Source organism: Corvus brachyrhynchos, unplaced genomic scaffold, assembly GCF_000691975.1.
Source record: "Corvus brachyrhynchos isolate BGI_N302 unplaced genomic scaffold, ASM69197v1 scaffold27, whole genome shotgun sequence".
NCBI lineage: Eukaryota > Metazoa > Chordata > Aves > Passeriformes > Corvidae > Corvus > Corvus brachyrhynchos.
In genome coordinates, this window is record NW_008239139.1 from 362274 (window position 1) to 379729 (window position 17456).

At 42.4% G+C, this 17456-nt stretch overlaps 1 protein-coding gene across 7 annotated transcripts in view; it reads right to left on the minus strand.

Moving 5' to 3' along the window:
* The window catches only part of TBXAS1 (thromboxane A synthase 1), a 265782-nt gene that overhangs the window by 66252 nt on the left and 182074 nt on the right, over positions 1 to 17456 (minus strand). For all 7 annotated transcript variants that reach the window (XM_017739992.1, XM_017739993.1, XM_017739994.1 and 4 more), the window contains one exon: positions 3015 to 3329. In XM_017739992.1, the coding sequence (XP_017595481.1) occupies positions 3015 to 3329 (315 nt within the window). The remainder of the gene's footprint in view (positions 1 to 3014; positions 3330 to 17456) is intronic.

Sequence of the window (17456 nt, forward strand, 5' to 3'; positions counted from 1 at the left end):
AGGTGGGTCTTCTCACTGTGAGGAAAAGAGACATCATGAAGCCTTGACACTTAGCTATCAGTCAAGAAAAGACCTAAAAAGTCCTTTAGCAAGCAGATGAGGATGGTCCTGGAGGTAAAAAGAAAAAAATGACAACCCATGGCTCACTCAGACACTGTTTTCTGAGGACACTTGCCTGGAAGTGCCATCTCCACAGTGTATTCAGGCTCTGTGGCGAAGATTAGCTATGAGATCTCCCAGGACAGCTCTGAAACAAACTTGGCTGGACACAACAGAGCAGGACAACATGCTCCTGTCTCTATTCTGGGTTCCCAACTCCCAGCACTGGGGCTAGACCACTTCCAGCACCTAGCTTTGCATTTCCACACCACACTGCAGCAGTCTGCACCACGCCTGTGCAGGGATCTAACACAACAGTGTCTCAGCTTTCTCCATCCCCTTTATGCTCTCCCATCCTGCCAGTGCACCTGCTGTGCAAGACAGACAAATGAAGATCACAGCAAATGCAGGGGTATCCTCAAGTACAACACCCAGAGCCACCAAAATACTGCTGTATGTCCAGATGGACCAACCTTGCTCCATTACTGGCTATCACAAGGTTGCCATGCTTTGTCTTTCTGACTGGTGTGCCAAAAAGCTGGAATTGTGCCTGTCATTTATAGTACCTTTTCTCAGATAGCTCTCACATGTCTTTATAAACTTTGGTAAATGAGTATATAAATCACTCTGTTCACCATCAAAGTACAATCATCTCTGGGATGATACACAGCAGCAGCTGTAAAATCAGACTGCAGCTCCACACCACAGATTAGGGCAATAAAACATGCTGCATCAGGCAACTGAAATGGTTGGAGGATGGAAGGGGGACGTGGTGGAGGGCATTTTGTAGTTATAATTACCTGAGTATACATTTGGCTGAAGAGGGTACTGTGTTTAATACTTGCATATCTGCAACTCAAAACAGTCTTCCACCACATGTCAAAACAATCTGACTCTACCATTCCCCGTTTTGGCCTTCTAGAGCCCTTCCTTTCTGAAAATTGCAAAGCACCTTGATAAGAGCAAAGCTAATGTGCTGAGTACAAGCAATAACCTAATCAAATTTCTTAGCAACTGACTTGATAACTAACTGTGAGCCTGTAGCTTCTGTGTCCCCTCCCTCCCTCTCTCTTGCATGACAACTGAACACAGCATCTATATATACCCAGTTCCAAAATAGCTTCTGCTCCCGTAACTTGCAAACCGTTCACATAGATCTCATTTTCTAGGCTAAAAGTAGTTAATTACAGTCACTAAGGGGACTGAACTGCTGCACCCTTTTCCTTATTCTGGGGTGGGCTCCTTGAGCAGTGTATTGCCCCCTCCCACTCCCCTGCCAAATCATGACCTGTTTACAAAAGGAAATCTGTTGAAGGATGGGGCTGCACAGATCAGATCTACGGATTTCCTGTTATCAGGGACTGCAGATAAATCGTTATCCTTCTCTCTCTCTTCTCCTTGGCCATGCAGACATATATGCACCATCTAAAGCTAAACTTGACAACTCACAAAGTACAGGGAAGTTATGTGAAAGGTGCTTCCAATCAATATATGACATGGGACAGCACGGTTTGGGATGAGGACACCAGTTTGATTCGAGGCATCACACAGACTTTGTACAGGGGTGACATGCAGAAATTAATTTGAGTGCCAATTCTCTACATTGACTTCTCTGCCACAAGTGTCCCTAGCTTCATAACCTCTCCTAGACAGTGCAAAAGCTGAAATTATTAGCAAAATATTGAAAGAGAGCCAAAAGAGTCAAGAATTAAGCACTTGAATTTGATTATTATTGAAACATTACCAATAGTGAGTGGCAGCTCAGTCAGGCCAGATACAAGCCAGGGTCCATTAAGTTCTCTAGCTTGGATCGGAAGCACACCCACATTTGAAGCTCTTGCACTGGCTCACACAGCAGTTTCCAAGTGTACAGCAAGGGCTCCTTTAACTGGAACTAGACCAGACCAATGGCTAAGGGAAATTTGGTACTCATAGAGCCAGACTGTAACTACCCCAGAATAAACTCCTGAGGTGCATAGAGTGTGTACCCACTACCAGCTGTGCTGGGTGATGAACCTGTGCCTACAGCAGCATACTACTTGTTAATGTAGACATGGCCACACACATGGACTCCCTACAGTTCCCTACTACAGGAACCAGACAGTTAATCACTGATTGCACTCAGATTTCTGTTCACTTGCATGGAAAAGCCTACTATTTCACATCCCTGTCTACAGACAGATACGAACATCATCACACACCTATCCTATAGGACAGCTCTCCCAGCAATTGCCCTTTGGTTTCTTAGGCTGTCAGCTTTCAGGACCTGGTGAGGAGATTAACTGTATTTTCCTTGGGGCTGCATAGCAGGAGGTTCTGTGTGCAACTCTGCCCCCCGCAGTACCCAGTAAACTGCCCATACTCCAGGCCAGGTTGCACCTTCACAGCTAGGCAGGCCTTAAGGAAGTCAGCTGAACTCGCCAGACATGAGGACACAACTGGACCTGCCATATATGAATGAAACAAGTAAATAACTCCAGTCCCGGAAACAAAAATGCCCTTGGCAAATACCGATAATGAAGGAGAAGTAATTCGAACACAGTATAAGAGAATTACATATGGTGATTTTTTTTTTTTAAGCTTACATATATATTCTGCTGCTAAAGGAAAACAAAGTTATGAACATTTAAAGCAAAAATTTGAAGTTTATAATTTGTAAGAACACTATTTATGGTCCTACAAAGATCAGTATATAAAATTGACCACAAAAAACAGTAAAAGCATTCATACAAGAGGAAAAAAATAGAAATATGTATTTTTAGAGCCTGACAACAGCGTTGATTTCAATAGCGGAAAATATTTCTTAAAGGCTAAGCATTCACCATGACACAAAGTTTCTAGGCCATCTCTTGTGTTGATACAGTCACATCACCTTGCTCCCAGCAGGAAGCCCCAGACCAGCACATCATACTCACGTGTTTTGCAGAGAACTCATCGACCTCCCGAAGCACCTTCTCCTGGCACTCTGGGTTGGTGGCCAGCAAGTAGGTGGCAAAGGACAGCGTGCTTGTGGTGGTCTCATACCCAGCGATCAGGAACAGGAAAGCTTGGCCTGCTATCTCATCCTCTGTTAGCGTCTTCTGAGCCTTTCCAGATGAGGCCCTGCCAACCAGAGGCGCCTCATTCTGTCTGGGAGCAGCAGATGGGCCGATCACATCTGAGCACCCGGCTGCCAGGGAGTTGGCTGAATCACAGGCGTCAAGCATCCACTGGAGAAAATCCCTGCGCCTCTGCAGAACACAGCAGGACAAGGAATGTGAGGAATGGGTCACAGAGCAATGTCTTCCACAAGGATGGGAACAGAGAGCTACTTCCTATTTACAGCGTACACTTTGCTCCCACAGAATGGCCACCAGCCTTTCACCAAATGAGGAGACTTCCATAAATCAGATGGAAATGCTGTAACTAAGAGCCTGTTATTGCTTTCTTCCCAGTGAGATGAGACTGATCTGCCCCCAATTCATAACAGGTACGTATCTTCACAGAGGATTCCTAACGGCCAGCTCTTTCATTCCAGAGCTTCTTTCATTCTTAGAGTGAGTTCTTGGCACTTGCTGGAAATTGGGGGACTGACACAGACACTGTACATGCAGGCCCCATGTGCACCTGCCAGATGGAGGCAGCACAACTCATGCTTGGAGGAGCTGGTCCATCTGCTTGGATGAACCATCCTCATTTGTTCATATGGTCCAAAGCATGAAAGTCACCATCTAAGTTCAGGGTTGCATCTACAATACTTTGTGTACCAGCTTAGCGTGACAGGACTGAAATCTAATCTCAGTAAACTGGGATATCTTTTTATGAGAAAGTACAGTTATGAACACTCCTACCAAGATAGCTTCTTTTTAAAACTTTTTTTTTTAATAATTTAATTTTTTTAAAACATATTTGCAGAACCATATTAAAACAGTAAGCATTCCCCTACCACTAAACCTGTTTGGGTGGTTTGTCTTTGCAAAATGCCCACTGAATGATTCTATTGCTATGAGAACTGCTTTCTTTCACACTAGTTTCTGACACAAAAGCTCTAATCAACAGACCTACAGCCAAGAGTGAGCTGACTCCAAACCAGTGTGGACAGCAAGCTTGATTAGGCTTTGAAATATAGCCCAAAAGGTTTGAATTGACTTTTGCGAGTGGGCATAATAGAATTGTGCTGAACCTAAGCCATAAGGCTGTGTGATTGATTTTCAATTCCTCAAATACCAACAGAATACATGATAGCTCAAGGACTTAGAAGTGACTGCAGTGCCAGAACATGACAACTTGTGCAGTGGGATGGACAAAAGAAGGGACCAAGCCTTTCTTCAAAAGAAAATAATATGCTGTAAAGCTGCATTTATGTGTTAAAAATAAATCATTTGAATGATTTCTTGGATCTGATGATTGAGAGATAAAATAGAAAAAAGAAGGGCCAGAGAAAAGGACAGGCAAACAAGATAAGAGTAAGGAAGAACTAATTAATTATAAATGTCAAACGGCTTAATCAGATTATTTTTTATATGACATGGGAAAATAAAGCAGTGATACAAGAAAACAGGAGAATACTCAGTGTCCTGTACGTAGCTCTGCTGCCAACAAACTGTTCTGACCGATCTACAGGCAGAGAGGAATGGTTATTTCGGGGTTTGAATAACACAAGGGATTGGCTCAGTGCCTCTTTAACAGCTCCTTCCCTCCACCCCACAGAATCTTTCCATAATGTACCTTCTACCCATGAGCATCTTGTACCCTGGTACACCCAAAAATCCAGATATCAGCCAGTGCCAGTCACTGCCTGCTGAAGGACTCTACACATTCACCAGTCAGACAATCTCCTCCAAGGCATGGGAGATGTGCTTTTCCAACAGTAGGTGAAGGCACACAAAAATCATTATAGACATTGTGCTCTGCAAATGAGCTGCAGTTCTGAAAATACTTTCTTGTGCCCAGACTTGTCGGGGTCTCCTCCCCCTGCCATGTAGCCCTGGGAGAGGGGCCCTGAGGGGAGGCACGGGGTTTCCCTGCCCCTGGTCAGCCTCATTCCCCACTGGTTGGTTTGTGTTTCCCGGCACAGGCAAAGGACCCTCGGTCCAGTGACTGTGAGGGGTCCTCAGCAGAGCCCCACCCATGCGGCTGGAGAAATAAACATCTCTGAAACATCTACCAAGAATCTCTCTCTATATATTTCTTTCCCACGGGACTCCTGGTTTGATATATGCATGTTACAGTAATCCCCGCTGTAACATAGACTTAGGCACAATTCCCACCAGCATGATAGGATATCTCTGCTCCATTATGTTCCTGTAGATTGGAGGAAGCAAGACTTCATGCGCACTGCAGCTGTGAATAGCTAAAAGATCCCATTTAACTTTTCCAGGAAGGGCTTATTGACACCCTAGGAGTTCATGTATTGCACAACTCGGAGTCCAACTCTTTGGCATAGCCTGTGCTTCAGGAATTTCCCTGGTATATATATTTGTATTAGGCCATTTGTAAAATTATAAAAAACAACAACAACAACCACCACCCCACAACCAAAAACAAACCCCAAAACAAAAATCCAAACCAACCAACCAAAAAAAAAACCAACAACCAAGAGAGTCCAGTTCCAGTGCGTTCATTAGTGTGTGGATAAACTCAATGTAGTAATGAACTGCATCTATAGAGATAGTCTCTTTATCTGCAAGACTAACCACCATCACCTAAACTACCTTCACAACATAAAAATGCATAATTACCTTCCTATTCAGTGGAATTGTAACACTGGAGCATCCTGTAGCTTGAAAGGTGTAACATTTGCTATGGTTCTGCATCCATCCTTCTCTAGCTGTGAATTTTCTTGTAAACAAACCCATTGCCCTCTGAGGGTTTGCTGTTCCCAGTCATGAGCTGTTAGACGAGCCTGGTCTTATATTTAGACAACACACTCTCTGGAGACCCTGTAAGATGTTTTTCCAGCCTTAAACAAAATCAGGTCCTGGCCTTATACAAAGCATCGGGTTATAGCTGCGATAGCAAAGTTATAATCATAATGACTAGTGAATAAAATTTCATTCATGAGAATTTTTGCTGAAAGCAAACTTAATGAATACTAGCACAAGTGGATATTCCCAGGAATGTGCTCTGAAATGCCTCTGTGGCCATTTTGAGGAGCTCTTTTTATTACTCACGTAATATATTTGGTTAGGAATTTAAAAGCTTGTCTTGTTGCAGAATCTGTTTTTAAGGTCATCCTATCCAGAAGCAACCGGATACTGGATATCTGTGCCATGTAATTTGCTCACAGGTGAGCAGGGGTTGCTAAGAGCAATGGCCTCATAAACAAACCTTGCAAAAACAACATTCATTTGCAAAAACTACTTGAATAATAGTAGGGGGAAAAAAAAGCATAACATTAGGGAGAAGCAAGCTTTTTTCTGAGATAATTCTGCACGGTGGAAGGAGCGATATTTCAGCAAAGCTTCTCTTCCTTATGCTTCATTCTACTTCACTTTAGGCATCAGTATAGAGTGCTACATAAAAAATCGTTGTCAACCCAAGCGAGAGAAGAGATTTCCAGGGTTATAACAAGTCATAATGAAACATATTTTTTTCCGCACCATCAGGATGGAAAAATTGCTCTGATTCCAAAACCTAACAATGGCAATAGAGGCAAATACTAGCATAAACCCAATTACAACTGGATTGTTAAGTGCTAGAAATAAGGAAAAGGCATCTCATGAAAATTCACGGGGGGTGGGGGGGTGTTTGTCCACTTTGGCTGACAGCAGAAGGAAAAAAAAAATTTTAAAAAGGCATTTTTTTCAGTTTGACAATAGACCAAGTACTTACAGTGCCACTGCACAAAAACATTCTTTGGTCATCACATCCAGCTGCTGGCTTCCTTTTTCCATCAGGGACATTTGTTTGATTTCCCTCACAAAAAGCAGAAGCCCATAATAGCCTCCATCCTGTCCTCTGACACTTGCATAGTTATGTTACAATGGCCTCAGAAAAATTCCTGCCACAAAAGAATGGCGTGCTAATGCGATGGACTCTCGATTTGCCCCTGTACAACACAGAGCCTGTCATTAAGCCAATGATAATTGAATGGAAAGCTACAATTTGAAAAAAAAAAAAAAATCATTTGAATGCAGTGTGGGACAGGGTGAATGTCTAACTTGGGGTGACACAGACATCCCCTTTGAAATATATAATAAGACAAGCCCCGCTTACAGCTTCCCCAAGATAGACACCTTGCAATATATTTCCTGACACCGGTGTTCTGGGCCGTATCATTCCTCTCATTAGTCTCCTTAAACATCACCTGGCCATGCACAGGAATCGCTCTGCACAGAGGCATAACAAGAGATGTGCTCCGTGCTGGAAGGATAGATGTGCGCGGTGCTGGGGAAGGCCAGGCCGCCAGAATCCACCTCCCCTCCTCAAATCATGGCTTGCAAGTTTTGCAGCTGTCAGAAGATGAGAGCTGTACTGCTCACAGGAGAGATTCAGCGTGACTTTTCTCACAGGAGGCCAGGGTCTTGGGGGGCAGGAGATGTCTCCAGCTCTCTCCATCCTAAACAGGGAGCTGTGTTTTCATACCTAAGACCGACATGCCAGCTGACCTTCTAGCAAATTCACCATGCTTTGGGGATCCAGGGGACCCTTGGGTCATGCTTTTGGTAGAGAGATTAAGCTGTTCAACTTCTATGCAAGCTGAAGTAAAAAAATTACTTAAGGAAAACTACCAAATATATCTCAGTTACAATTTTAGTTCTTAATGCTTTGATTTCAGTCATGTTTTCTGCAAATTACGCTCAAATTTTGCACCAGTCTGATAGTTCATATCTGCATTTTGAGTTCAAAAGAGCCCAGAAACACAAAAATCTACCTTATGATGAATCAAGGAATCAAAATAAATGACTTAATTGGTCAGTAGTCTGTAAAGCACTTGCTGTGGTGTGAAAGTATTACAAATGTGATGCTGCTAACATAATACCATTCCCAATAAACTGTACAGACCCTCCTGGTCTTTCTCAAATGATCTGATGGAAACTCAAAAAAGATAGATTTCAGAATCCTTATCTAGCAGGTAGAAAGCTCACATCTCATATTATTTCAGCAAACTTGTACAAACACTGCTCTATCAATGTCTATCCAGGAAGCTTTTTATAAGCTTGATTTGGCAACCCTTATTTCAGGTAAGACAAACCTGCATCACCACGAAGTTTTCAGTAAAGCACTGCAGCAGCTACCCAGATCCTTTTGAAAAGGAAGCACAAAATGGAGCCCCACTAAAACTATCATTTTGCCAAACTTTTTTGAAAGGATCAAATTCAACCTCTAACACTTGCAGGTTTGATTTGGTTTCTCAGTGAAATCACAAAAAAACCCAGTTTCTCTGCTAATACATCTAAGTCCAAAACATTTCAGAGAGAATGTCCTTTTGCCTTGTGCTTGAACATGGAAGCTGTAATCAACTGAGAGGCCCACAAATTTGCGTGTCTGAAGGTTGAGGACAAGGTGCTCTCAGAGGTGATGCTCAGCTCTGGAAGGACCTGGATTCTGTTGGACTGCAGGGTATGGCCATTGCTCAAGAGTGGCCAGCAGACTTTTCAGTCTGGCAGATAAAACCCTTTTGTTTGCATTTGCTAATAGCAGCAGAAGAAAACACTGCAATAATTTTATTGTGAATGGGCTGAGTGTCTGAAGGCAGGCAGGTCTTACAAAGTGATATAACTTGCATTAAAAAAATTACTAAATTTAAAGCAAAAAAGAAAAACTCACTGAGTGCTGATTTGGAAGGTGGAGCAGCCTTTTGCCAGCCTGATCTGATTTTAATATTTATAATAAAACCCCAGATTGAGAAGATTTTGTGTAACTTTGGACTGGATATTTTCGTATCTTACCATCACTAACCTTGCATGCAAACTGCTGACCATAGTTCACATCTATAAGAGAACCCTGTGAGTATTCAATAACGTTGCATTTGATGTCAGAAGCCACAGCAATGCCTTTGCTTGCTACTTGAAAGAAAAGTGTCCCTACAATAATGTTGCTAAAGGCAAAATGAAAGCTGCCCCCAGGAAGGGCAGGTAAGTCAGCAAATAGATGAAGGCACCTGACAAGAGAAAGCATTAAACATGGCATCAAAACATATCTTCTCTATGTGACCAGTGTTGTTCTAAAAAATAAAAGATAAAAATAAAGCCGAGAATAAGCCTAAATTAGAAGATGATATGGGTTTTATGGGCTAAGTTTACCACTAAATCTGCATAGTGGCCAATCTGATTTACTGGTTAAAGCAGTGCCCTTCCACAGTAGCTGAGATGCTTTAGGCTGCACTCCCTTTTTTGCCTGTAAAGCACAGTTATAGCTGGTGCAGCTTCTCCATCTGTAAAATCGTAACAACAGACATCAAATCTTATAAAACACCGTGAAGAGAAGCTAATGATGATCTCAGAAAACCCTTTAAGACCTAGGATGAAAACAGATTTACACACACGCAAAGAGTTTAAGGCAAAAGCATCATCATAGAGGGGAAGGAGCCCTGGAAGGAACTCAGCAAGTTATCCGCTTCATCCCCCTGCCACAAGGCAGCATCAGCCAAACCAGCACTGACAGCTGTTTGTCTAACCTGTTCTTAAAAACCCAGCAAACCCTGACTTCCCACAGCATCCCCAGGCAGTCCACCCCAGCACTGGACCTTTTTCGTCACTGCAGAGGTTTCCCCTCCTCCAGTGAGTCACCAAAGATATTGTAAATCATTAGATTTCACCAGCTACATCCATAAAGTCTGCAACTCCACAACCTGTACATATTTTCATATATATATATATTCAAAATCTTTAATAAAGCATGATGAGAACATAAAAATCAAACTGCTGAAAAATACAAAATTATTTTCACATAGTAGTGCCTCCATTCACAGGAGAGAAGAGTGCACAGGTACTGATAGTTTCTTCTTCAAAAATTTTGCACCTTTCTGACCTTCAAAAAGCAAAGTTAAAGTAAAAGCATTAGTAGCTTACAGAGAGATGGGTAAGCCTAATTCAGCCTGAAAATAAACCTGGAGGGAATTCTTAAATCCAAGATTTTGTTAGTGACCTATCTCCCCTCCGCTTATACTGCTGCGAGTGGCACTAGAGGGCTCACATCTTGAAAGACAGCAGCCTCCTTCTCCAGATGGTCCCACAGAAACCAGGGACAAAAATAAATTTGAATTTATTTTATTTATTAATTGTTAGTGAAGGAAGAGAAAGCAATGAGCTGTTTGTAGCTGACATAATGTTAACACAGCTGTTTACAACTCTTCCAAGAGAAGACTGGTTTTAAGATCCTAGCCAAAGGCTTGACTTGGCTAAAGTGATCTGTAGGATGAAGAGATACTACAGCTATGGGTGGGAAAGAAGATACAGTCCTATTTGGTTGTTTCATTAACTGTGTGGGTCCACAGAGAAACATGCAGCTTGCCTAGAGAGCTGGAAACCCTCCCAGTGGCTCTTCAGTGTAAAATCAAGGGATTGTCTGCAGCAGGGTCCATTTACACCCCTAATGAACTGGGCCATTGTCTCTGACTCTGGGGAGTTTTCCTCCAGCACCAGGCTCAGGTATCTAAGACAAGCACTAAGTTTTTCAACATGAAATTCAGTCTAATAGCAAACAAGTGTCATGCAGGTTATGGCAGCTGCTTGGCAGCTCTGTTCAGGCCACAGCACAGCAGCATAACCAGCACAGCTCCCTCCATTGCATGCACACATGGGGAAGGCTCAGAAAGCAGCCCAAAATTCAGTGGCTACAGAGTCCCATCCAGCTTTCCCAGTCTCTGCATCGTGGTGAGCAAGAGACATTGGCAGCAAATACCAGTGGACAGCAACCTCCTCATTCGTATTTGCAAAACATTTAGGATAACACCACTCTGATAATGAGTCCTGGCATTATCACAGTGCAAACAATAAATATTGGATTTGTGTGTGTGGTAGCTGAGCTTCTCCTGCCCCACACGTGTTTTGCTGCTTGAAGGGGGAGGAGTGACATTGTCAGAATACACAGTGTGGAAACACAAGGCAAGAAATAACTGAGTGATGGGGGGAAAGAACAGCTTGGTCCAGGCACTGCCACGTATGCCAGCATGTGGAACAGGCACCCATCCCCAAACCAGCAGCAAGCTGTCCACCCTACTTCACACTGTATGCATGCATCCTCTCCCAAAGCTCATCTGGCCTCCCGCTAAACCCTCTGGCACTCCTCCCCTCTGTTATTTGCACGAGGAAGGGAGGATGCAGGAAGGGAGTGTTTTAGGCTAAGTGTCTGACACCCAGAAGCTTGACCCTCTGCTGACTAAAGGCTACTGTTGCAGGCAGTCCTCTGTTCCTTTCTACTTGCCACAGATTACAATCTTATTTGCTTATATTTAATTCCTGATTAATAATAATTTCTTGTTTTAGCAGTTGTCTGACACTCAAGAAAATGCACATGAATCTCATTATTTCTTTCTTACTCTTTGTTCTTCCTGCCCCATATGCTCCTTTTAATATTCTTGCAAAGCCCCACCACTCACTTTGAAGAGCCATCAGGATGTTTTGGGGCCATTCAGGGAATTTACTGCTCACATCCTGCCCTCCCTCATCTCTCCCCAGGGTTAGTTCAAGATTCTTTCTTTCTGCATCACACAACATATAGATTACATATGTTTTGAGGGAAGGAACAGCTCATTATTTGGTTTTGTGATGCCCTTAATTAATTTCAGGAAACTAAAAAACCTTTTTTTTAACTAAACTAATCATCTTTTTCAGACTGACATAAATGGCACGTACTGCTAAAAAAAAAAAAGTACAGTTAATGTTATTTTTATTCTCTAGTAACAATACGGGGGGAGAAATTGTCTTTATCACTTCTTCAAGCAACTGCTCTCCACCGCTGGTAGGCAATCCTACTGCCAGCTTATCCATTCATGATCACACCTGCACCCTACATTAGGATTTATCCCGGATTTTCAGCTATATTAAACTGGCTTTTACCTAAAGTACATAAATCACATCTATATATGACTCCCATGACTTGTGTGCGTGAACGGATACAGGTTTCTAACACAGTGGGTGAAAGCACTGGGAAGGAAAGGATTATTTTCAGCTAACCAGTGACCAATAACAAACTGTGTTATCCTCCACAGCTTCATGAATGCTCGGTTCAGTTATGGGTTTTATCCAATAGATGGCTCCTCGGTAGCAGGAAGGATTCTCCCCCTGCTCTCCTTTCCTTCACGGAGTTTCAGTATGACTTTCTAATATTTACACAGCTATTATCTTGCAAATATAGGCATTTTGTGCGCACTGATAAACACACAGAAGAAGCACGTGTGCGTGAATTAAAGAACAAAAGAAAAATTAGATGACATTTTATATACTGCCTGCCACTTTGTCCTCTGCCAGTACAGGGATGCATGAAAAATGACAGCCTGGAATGCTTCCTGAAGTAAAACTAAAAAAAATTTTAAAAATACAACTACAGAAACATTACCAGCACGCCAAATACAAGCTGTCTTTCTCCCCAAAATTATGAGGACATCTCCCACATCTTACATATCCCTGACTGAGCAATACTTAAGAAACTTAGAGGCATCATTACTACTCTGTCAACAGAAGATTTTCCACAAAAGAAAAAAAAAAAAATTATGATATAATGATCCAGAAGAGTTCTGTGTAATTGGCAGGGTACAAGTTAACATCATCATGAGTAATGTTAGCATTTCTGAGACGGTGAAAGTGAATACATTTTTGTTGTTTTACAGAAAAACATAATTAGAATCATAACAGCAAGCCCCCAAGATACTCAGAAAAATCACATTTATCCCATACAGGCACTTGTGACTTCTCTGAATTAAAAGAGCAGTTCCCAGTCATTTCTGTCCTGAGATCTATCCTGCATCTCACTCAGATCTTGTCAAGATCCTGTCAACACCTGGCAGTAACCCCATTTTGGGATTGTAACCCTCTGGTCTGACCACATGATCAAGTGAAAACAGAACACCCACAATAAATAATAAATTGCATAGAAGCCAGACCATGGCTATTTAAAATCCCATGATTTAACACTTCAATGGGACACAAGTATAAGCCCCCTATACCTGCTGTTAGCATCTAAAATAGTATCATTCCTAAAAATAACATTTGTCCTTGAAACATTAAGCTGCTTTGAAAAGTGGGGGAAAGGTATCATTTCACGACAAATACACATATTTATATGTTTAACATTAGCATTGTAGCATGAGCACAATTACAGCCATAATAACTGTCAAGAAAAAAATAACTGTTTTATCTCTATTCAAAGCTGAGCACAATCACCGGTCACATTTCAGCATTCCAAAAGGACTTGCCTAATTCCATGCCTCAAACCAGCTTTTTTTCTGGCGAAAACCTGGAAAATTCAAACCAACTGGCACCTTGCTCACTCCAAAATAAGCTCAGCAGCAGCATGCTTGACCATGGGCTGTGACACTGTTGCTTCCCTTTAACCCTGAGCAGACACCCCAAGCAGTCCTCTGTCCTTGATGGGCATTATGCAGAGAAACAGCACATGTAAAGGCAGCCTCATGATCTGCTGATCCCTCTTTGGCTCTTTACATGCTCAAAGACATTGCTTCTAAACTGCAAGGGGCAGATTTAAACCCTGGCCAGTCCCAATAGCGGCGAAACACCAAAGCTCCATCTTTCGACCTGTCTCTCTTTCCCAGGATGCTGCAGCCAGCAGAACTCACCCAGACCCAAAGCCAAGCCTGCAGACTTTCACCAACCTTCTCTCTTTAAGGGGCAAATATACAGGCACACCAAAAAGTCAGAGTTCACAACTGAAATACTGACAATCATTTTCACCGTGGAGCAGTTTAAAAGAGGCAGCAGTGATATTCATTAAGCTGTTAATAATGGATTGTGGCACAAAGCAATTTATCAAGTTTCCACTGTAATTAAAATCACTGAATATTCGGGCGCTTGCAATGCACCTAGCTCTCCCTGCTTCTGAAGCTTTACATTTTAATGTGAATTATAGCTCCCTCTCCCCAGAGAGCTACTAAAAAGCCCATTTTAATTGGTATGTTTTTAATTGAGATTACATTATTAAAAAGTGTAAATTTCTGTTGAAGAGAGAAAGGAGGTGCTCAGCTCCCCTTTAGTCTCTGTCTCCCTTAGATATAGCTTGCTTATCCCAGCGGGAGGGAAAAATGCTGTGAAGGAAGAAGAGAAAGCCCTGAACACTCACAGGCTGTGAAGCCAGGGCAAGGCAGCATTGACTGCCATGGATGCAGGATTTTCTAGGTGGATTTTCGGGAGGGAATCACCACCATCATTCAGGCTGCTCTTAACAAAAGGCAGACAGAAAACACTATGCAGGGATTCCTGCCTTGTAGCTGGCTGACATCGAGGGCACATTTCAGCAAGCCTCTCCTCGAGGTTACCCGTGACAGACAATCTGTCGTTTTCCATAATAAGTAACGTTCTGTTAAGTAATGTTAAATTCTCCTCAAAATCCAGATACGGGGTCTAGCGAAAGCCTCCGGCTCTGCTGGCTCCAGAAGGCTGGGGGGAGGGAAGGGCAGGTGGAGAGAGGCAGCCCCTGGGGCAGCCTGGACACGGTGGCAAGAAGAGAACTGCCCCAGCAAACAAAGCTGGTTGCCTTTGTGCACGGAGACAGTCAGACTGACTCGTCATCACGTTAAAAAGCAAAGCAACTTCATGCACTTGGCACCCAAATGCTGGCCACTTAAACGGTTCTCCTGCTGGCAAGATGGACTGTCAGTGCCTCTTATAAGTAGGAGTATGGATCTGCTAAGGTAAGTAGACACAAGAGAAAAGGGAGAAATATCAAAGGAGTGCAAAGTAGATGGTAACAGCTGAGACAGATCAAGGAAAAAACCTCCAGAGATCAAAACACACCAAAAGATGGACAAGATGGTTGAACAAGAATGAAATACCATGGAACAGCTTTTTCATAACTGTTTCAGAAAAGGTCACACTGTATCGCAAAAAGGAGGCAGTGCATGGGGCTGAGAGAGGTCACTGTAGGCAAACAGAGACACAGAAAGACGAAGAGACAAATTCAAAGATCACCCACTAATACCACAGGTGCTGCAACTCCCCTTCTGGCTCTGGAAGTGACTCAGGAAGGAAGAATGGTGAACCAACAACAGACAGAAGGAAAAAAAAAAAAACATAAAAGGATGAAATGGGAAAGACAAAACTGAAATTGTTAAAACTGACAGAGAAGGGGAAAGCTCTATTGCTGCAATGAGGTCAGTAAATCCATGATTTTTTTTTTCTATATTGAGAATTTAGATGATATGCTCTAGTTACACATGTCAGAAGAAAGCCTGTTTGTAGTGGGAAAGTGCTCAAACATGCTATTGGTCTAAACAGCAAGGTGAAATTAATACATGAAATTCCTGGTCTCAGTCAATAGGCCCCTTGCAGATTTAGATGAAGAGTATGAAAACACAAACCAAAAAAAACGACTATGTAAACAAAGATTAGATCTTATATCCCACCTTGGCATTAAAGACTCTGCTGTGCAGAAAGTTAATCTCCAGATTATTTAATTCAATACAAGATTGCTTTTGCTTGCTGGTTTGAAAACCCCACACCCAGATCACAGATGAAGCAGGAAAAGAAAGGGCTTTCAGTGACCTCAAGTAGCATCTTCTGAGAAACTTTTGGGGAGCACACTGAAAGGGTAACGTAAAGAAGAGATGAAGAACAGTAAGGGAGACAAACTACAAAAGAAAGGGAATGTGCACAACCTCAGGGTAACAATTTTCCCTTTCAGCTGAAGGGCTGACTACTGAGACCATACCATGAAGGAAAACAAATGGCAGGAAGCGGGAAAAGATAGGCTGGGCAAGATTTGCTTTATGCCAATAGGATCACAAAGGGAAACTGTGTTTCCAAGCCTATAGGAAGATGACCCTGAAAGACTGCTTAAGCTGGCTATTTTGCACAGTTGAAAGCATGCAGCAGAAAGGCTAGATTACTTACTGATTTGGCATGTATCAACAGATATATGACCACATCAGATTCAAGTCTGAGTGCTATAAAAGAAAGGCAGCTGGATGTGCTTTACTCCCTGTCCAGAAAACAGAGACCTTTTTCTCAGCCCTGAACACAACAAAGTCTCATTGGGTATGTGAAATTTCTGTGGCTTGAGCATGCACATTTCCCCAAATATATACAGTGACCCACCAGGTTGCAACAGCCCTGATTCAATTATTTTTTCTGATAAGAGTATCAGGAAAGTTGCTAACTAACCAAGGGGACAAACTTTATGTCTAAGGTCATGAAAGAGCAGCATTGAGTACTAGGTATAAAAAGTATTAAAGCCAATGCCACATCCTCCTCAAACAGATGGCCTTTCAGAAAGATTTAATCAGACACTGAAATGCATGCTGCGAATACTCATTACTAGCACAGGATCAGGCTGGGACAAGTGGCCAGCACTGACGTTATTGCCTACAGGGAATTACCACAGGCATAAACAGGATTTTCAATGTTTGAACCTCACTCTGCACAGCAAGCACAGGGTCCCTTTGTGATCATAAAGGAGAGTAAAGCAAAAAATTCATGATGAGGTGGGCGAGGTCTACATTGCAGAGGAGAAGCAAGAGACCCAGGCCCTTATAAGGAGCAACCACCTAATTTTTTTTGCTTTCTCATCTGCTGTTTTTTTGCCTGTGGTGGTCAAGCCACCACAAAACTCAGCAACAAAGGCCAGTTTTCTCTGGATCCCACCTTCAAAGCACAATGAGCTCTTGGTCACCTTATTTTAATAGACACATAAAATAGAGCTCTGACCACTTCATGCCCTTCAGCATCAAGAAGAGGAAAACCAGGATATAGCCACAACAACCAGCGCCCAGAAGAAGGAAAAAAATAAAAATAAGAGGACTTTGCATCTCTCCTTCAGTGATGGGAGTAGCTTCTTTGAAAACGGCAGGTTTGCCTTTCAATTCTTTCCTCTTTCAGTTTTTCAGATAAGTTTTACTGCAAACATTATTTGAAGAGTCCTTAAGCTATCTTTTGACCTGGATTTTCGGTAAACAGTATTTTAAGAGATTGATTTTACCATGCAAATTTTTAAAAGTCACTAAAAACCTTGACATTACCAACAACTGAGCATGTGGGTTTATTTATTTTCAGTCTAGATAAAAAAGCCTTTTTTCAGCACTAAAGATCCCACCTTCTCCAATAAAAGATGTTTCTCATATGCTGTAGATTGGCAAAGCCAAATGTCCATCTTCACTTCCCACACCGGCTGGTGAAAACAGGAGGAAAATACATGCCAAAACTTATTGACAGAAGCATTTAAGCCCTTCCTCCTTTTAATTTTGAAGGCATCCTGTTGGCTTA